Below are 6000 nucleotides of genomic sequence, written 5' to 3'. Positions count from 1 at the left end.
ATAGCAAAAACTGCACGTTGAGCACGACTTGGATTATTTCAAACAAAAATAAATCACCAACACATTCTGCACTTTTAATACATTAAATTGACAATAATATTTTTTTATCTTAAAATATCCTCTTGTTGTCTACAGAATTGATTCGGCGATTCAATTCCAAACTATGTGAAGGAAATGCAAATTATTTTATTTTTTTCATTCAAGATATTTTTTTTAATCAGACGAGAGAATTTATTTTATTTTAAATTAAATAAAACCTGTTGAACTGTGCAATCATTTTCCTTCTCCTGCCTTAGGGCGGACATTTTGCATGTTAAATCTGACAAAAAAATTGCTTTATTAAATTCTTGTTTTTCTTTTAAACAGATGAACAGTCTCTGAAGTGTGTGGAACAAATGAACAGAAATTGTATAACAGTTTGGATCTATTGCCATCTGGATGTATGAGTAACCTGACTTTGAGAGCTGGAATTCGAAGCTGGATTTCAGCAGCTGGCCTACACGAATGTCAACCGCTTGCAGCTGTAAACACCACACTATGTACACTCCAGAATATCTGTACTGACGAAACTACAAGACACTCCACTAACTGTGTACACGAGTCACAGTACACTCTACGTAACAACACTTCAATCTAGTCCTTCGATCACTATACTCTCTACGTATGCGCGAAGAAATTCAAGACAGTTATAAAAGGTACGAATATATAACGTTGCATGTGATTTTCAAACATGTTGACTACAACTTGTGAATTCCACTTGAAGGCTGTTTTAATGGTAATGTTGTTTACATCGGGATGTTTATAGTTCATGGCATCGATTTAGTAATACGTCTAGTTTTCTAAATGACAACTAGGCACTGTATGGATTAATATTTAAATATTTCTACTGTTGTGGTTGAAGTGCTAAGCGTGCGAGTGTCATGGAAGAGTTTCACAAAGCTGACAGATGGTTGCTCGTGTGAAGGTTGACATCCAACCACACCGCCATGACAACCACGCGCGAGGTCGCGATGACCACGTCCTTGACCCCTGCCAACACCTCGGCCCAGGCCGCCGCCCACTTCCTGAACAGGTGCCAGGAGGAAAGCCGCGAGGCCAGGCGCGGCTACTACGTCACGCTCTGCATCGCCGTCGTCATCGTCACCATCATCGTCACCACCATCGTCACCAACTTCATCGTCGTGGTCGTGTTCGTCACGCGCGAGAACCGGAAGCGGAGCAAGAATATTTATCTGGCCAACCTATCTTTGATCGACTTGATCATTGGCCTGAGCATCATGCCCATCTGCATGCTGAGCGTCCTCAACCGGAACTGGAACCTGCCTAACGTCGCCTGCAGGTTCCACCTGATTGCGCTTCACTCCCTGGTCTTTGCATCTCTGTTAGCCGTGCTACTAGTCAGCGTAGACAGATGGTATTCTATATGCTACCCCTTCACCTATAGAGTCAAACCCACCGGTAGAATAGCTCTGTACGCCGTCGTCGCTTCTTGGATTTTCTCATTCATGCTCCATATCCCATTCGTCGGAGTCTGGGATTTGATACTTCATGAAAAATGGGAAGAGATGGACAACGGTTTGTGTTTAGCATCGCGCCGGCAACATCCGGCTGCCGTGTTTATCCTTACCGGATTAAAATACATCGTCCCCCACGTGACCATGCTCCTGCTGAAATGCAGCCTGTACCGGAAGATCAAACAGAGGAAAAACGTCAACGTACGCCGGTCTATCAGCAGCGTGGACACGGCGGCATTTTGCCTGATACGGGCCTCCATGTCGGAGACGGCCATGAACGCGTTGGCCGAAGCCGCGGAGAACATCAACAGCGGTCCGCGTGTCCGCATCATGTGCCCGCCCCCCATCGAGAGAAGAAATACCATGGATCTCCTCCCTCCGGCGAATAATTCCGGACCCTCGCGATCCGTCGGCAGCCGGAGCTGGTCCGGCTCCCCCGACCAGCGTCTCAGCTTCCCCGGACCCCCGACGCTCGTCCGGCGAATGTCCTTACAGGACTGTCTCCTCTCGCATAACAAACGCAACAGCCGCAGCCGGTATTTCCCCAACGGATTCGGCAACGAGAACCACATCGACAACCGCAGGGCCACCATCGGCGACCTGGCGAAGAACCTGCTGGACAAACAAGACTCCAAAGCCGCCTGGTTCCTCTCTCTTCTGCTCGCTATCTCCATGTCGTGTTGGACGCCCTGGACCGTGCTCAGCGTGTGTTACCAGTTTTTCATATTCCCCGACTGGCTCCATGACGTGGCGCTCTGGATCCTGCTCACCAACTCCACCGCCAACCCGTTCTTGTACGGGCTGCTGAACAAAGATTTTAGAAAAGTCGTCTCATCATGGCTTCAGTTAAGGGGAAGTAAGAAAAAGCGCCTGAAAACGGCGCTGCGAATGTTAAGCTGGCAAATGGCATGGGGGACTATCGATCTCGCGGAAGGGGAGAGAACTCCGGAAGCACGATCTAGCCTTACGCCATGTAAAGAAGGCGAAGAATGCTAAAACAAAAACAATTAAATTGCTAAAACGAAAAAAATGGTGTCTAAAAAATGAAAGAAATGTCAAGAAAACTGAAATAAAATATCCATCGAGGGCGCTTCAAAATTTGGAACATTTTTTTTAAGTATTTTTTTTTTATTTAAATCTGACAATGTTGAAATCCTTTTAAATATTTATACAAATCTTTTGTATTTTCAATGTTGTTGATGCCCGAGTTAACTCCCTTCGATTATTCCATCCTAATTGTTTTTCTCCGGTTGACAAAGTTACCTATGACATGTAAGCCATTACTTATCGTATGTTACCTTTTATATGTACGCCATTGTATGACATTCCTACCACATATTCTCATTTCTTATACATCTTCACCCAGCTATTCAACAATCATATCATACAATGTATTAAAAGTAAATTTATTGTTTTTCAATCAAAATAAGAAAAATAGAGAAACATCAAATATGACTGACATACTGGAAGTACTTTTACAACAATATTTAAAATAAACATGACAGCTTACGCGACTATAAAGCACATTGACGCTGAACACTAGAGCAAACAGTTGTTAAGCCAGAGAGTTAGGTTTCAAACCTCAGCTATAAACAGACGCTCGTATGTATCCAGCGAGAGGTTTGCTAGCATACTCAGTCCTTCATAGCAGTAAAAGAAAGTAAACGACCCTTTCGAACCTGACTGCCACTGTGGCAAGAGAAGTAGTTAATGTGCTTTTATTATGCTCAGCCGCCTTTACTTTCCCTAGCATTAGGTTAACCAGAATTAAACGCGAGACCTTCGGGTTAGCAGTAGTATGCTCTGTGATCCGACCACACCGTCCCCTCCATGACAGCGTATAATACCGACTTGTTTTTATTTACCATGGACGTTGACACTCCATACAAACAGTATACACATAAGCCTACATATATTTAACACAGTAGATGCCTATGTCTAGCCATGGACGTTGACTCTCCATACAAACAGCATAAACACAAACCTACAAATATTTATCACAGTGGATGTCTATGTCTAGTCGTCACAAGCGAGGACACTCAATAACCAAACTATGGACGACCACTCTGGATATCGTATGTAGCAACAACGACCCTGAATAACTCCGACCTGCACTAATTCCCGAAGAGTAACACAAAAGCAACGCTGACAAAAGTTTATCTTTAGGAAAGAAAATTTCCAGTTAAATGCTATAACGATTAACGGAAGTTGAAGATTAGCCATTTAATTTAATAAGAATCACTTGTGCTAAAACACAAAACTCGAAAATGAAAAAAAGGTTTTTTCTGTCAATATTTACATGAATGATTTAAAACGTTTTCTCGGAGAACTTTTGTGTTTACGTTACGTGCAAAACTTTAAAAATATTTGTTTTTCAATGTAAAGCACCATACATTAAAACCAGTATCAAATGTATCGGTGAAGTACGACAAAGAAAACGGTGGGGCTAACCAGAAGAAAAAAGACACTACAATCTGTGATCAATTATCTCAAGACCGAAAACTAACTCTAAACCACAACGACAAAACGACGTGATGTATAATACCGCTCTAGACGATCTCAGTAACAGTGCAGTCACACAACGACAATAGTATGTGCACAAAACAACAGCATGAAAAAGTACTTGTTGACTGATATGGTATGAGTCTACTAAATGTGTCTAAAGCTAGTGTCGGTGTGTGTTAAATTTTAGCACGATGTGTATCAACCCACTTAAAGAAATAATACGGGAAAATATTGTGTTTTTTCAATGGTACGTTTTAAATGCTCGAAGGCTAATCACACTAATTTGTTTGTTTAACCCCCCCCCAGCCCATACTAATTACAGAATGGTGCTAGTCAGAGGCGTAGCGAGGGGGGGGGGGCGGGGGGTGCGGACCGCACCGGGTGACACCATTTAGGGGGGTGACACCAAGGCAAAAAATAGCAAAATATATAGAGAAAAAGTTGAGAGGGAGGGAGTGCAAATCGAAAGTTTGAGAGGGAGGGGGGTGCAAATCGAAAGTTTGAGGGGGGGGGGGGTGCAAATCGAACGTTTGTAGGGGGGTGCCAATCGAAAATTGAAAGTTTGTCCCCGGGAAGGGTCGCTACGCCTCTGGGGGGTGACACCATTAAGTGCCGCACCGGGTGACACCCGACCTCGCTACGCCACTGGTGCTAGTACCAACCATTGGATTGGACCCATGGTTAGATTTCAATACATTATTTGAGACCGTTTAAATCTTAATTTTAATAAATTCGTCTTACTGTAAGTAAGTTTACCTCTTTTTTTGCAAATTCGTCTTACTGTAAGTAAGTTTACCTCTTTTTTTGCAAAATAATATATATTATTTTAAATTAAATTAAAAATCTTTTAGTATTTTATGTTTATTATTTTTTTAAATCAGTAGGCCCTACACCTAATATTGACCCAGCTCTGCAAATATTTTAGACAGACAATGCAATTTTAATAAACGTGGGCGGTTCGGATGGGAGTGGGCTGAAATACGATGTCAGTTTTAGGGGTGTGGTCTGACATTTTACGATTGCCAGGTGAATGGAAATCTCTCAACGTGTGGCGTAATTTTTGGAAGCAGCCATATGTTTAGTACATATATATATATATATATATATATATATATCATTTAAAATATATTCTTTTATCAACACGCATATTTTGAAAACCTTTTTGTAAAATACGCGCTATCAACATTTTTTCTTTTGTTAACAATCCACCACGTATTCAATCGTAAACATTTTTTTTTGTAACTTCAATATAAATATTTAGGAGAAGATGTAATTTATTTATGTGTGACTGTAAAGACCAACAATGCATTTTCAACCGTGTAAATAAGGGGACAGTCGAAAATAAATAATCTGTCTATACTTTCAAACGTTATGCTTTGCTGATTTTTGTATATTATGGTGCTTATCACATCCTTACCTAATCACACAGCCTTTAGAAAAATTATTAAATAAATTAATTTAAGTTTTTCAGTTATTAATTTCATCATAAATGAAATGTTTTGAAATATTGTGTGTGAAATATATACATCTACAAACCCTAAAATATTTTAACATTTTAATAGGAATTATCAACGATATAATCATAAAGGCTTATATATATATATATATATATATATATATATATATATATATATATATATATATATATATATATATATATATATATATTTATATATATATATATATATATATAATATTTAAAATAACTGGCATAAAACTAATCTATTTCAATTAAAATGTACCTACAATGCTAAGTAATCGATGAAAAAAAACCATAAAAGTGTAAGCTACATTATTGTATTGTCTTTACCTATTGTCGTCAATTTAAAAAAAAGATACAGTTTAAAAGTAAGTTCCTTAAAAAATCTAGTTACGCTTTTTTTTTTAAATTTATGTTGCTGTTACGAAACACGGTTAATTACTTGTTTTGAGACATATCGTATTCTTCATTGTGATCTCACATTCGCTATTTGATGGTTTC

General features: G+C 39.6%; 1 protein-coding gene across 1 annotated transcript; it reads left to right on the top strand.

Annotated features, from left to right (window-relative positions):
- The first annotated feature begins 929 nt into the window (after positions 1–929).
- LOC131958116 (muscarinic acetylcholine receptor M5-like) lies at positions 930–2510 on the top strand. Its single transcript, XM_059322991.1, has one exon. It carries the CDS (start codon positions 987–989, stop codon positions 2508–2510), a length of 1524 nt encoding a protein of 507 aa, XP_059178974.1. The 5' UTR covers positions 930–986.
- The last annotated feature ends 3490 nt before the right edge of the window (positions 2511–6000 follow it).

This window comes from Physella acuta, unplaced genomic scaffold (genome assembly GCF_028476545.2).
Source record: "Physella acuta isolate Inbredline_101_S28 unplaced genomic scaffold, ASM2847654v3 ptg001291l, whole genome shotgun sequence".
Classification (NCBI taxonomy): Eukaryota; Metazoa; Mollusca; class Gastropoda; family Physidae; genus Physella; species Physella acuta.
The sequence above is the reverse complement of the archived record's forward strand: the minus strand, read 5'-3'. Positions and strand labels throughout refer to the sequence as shown.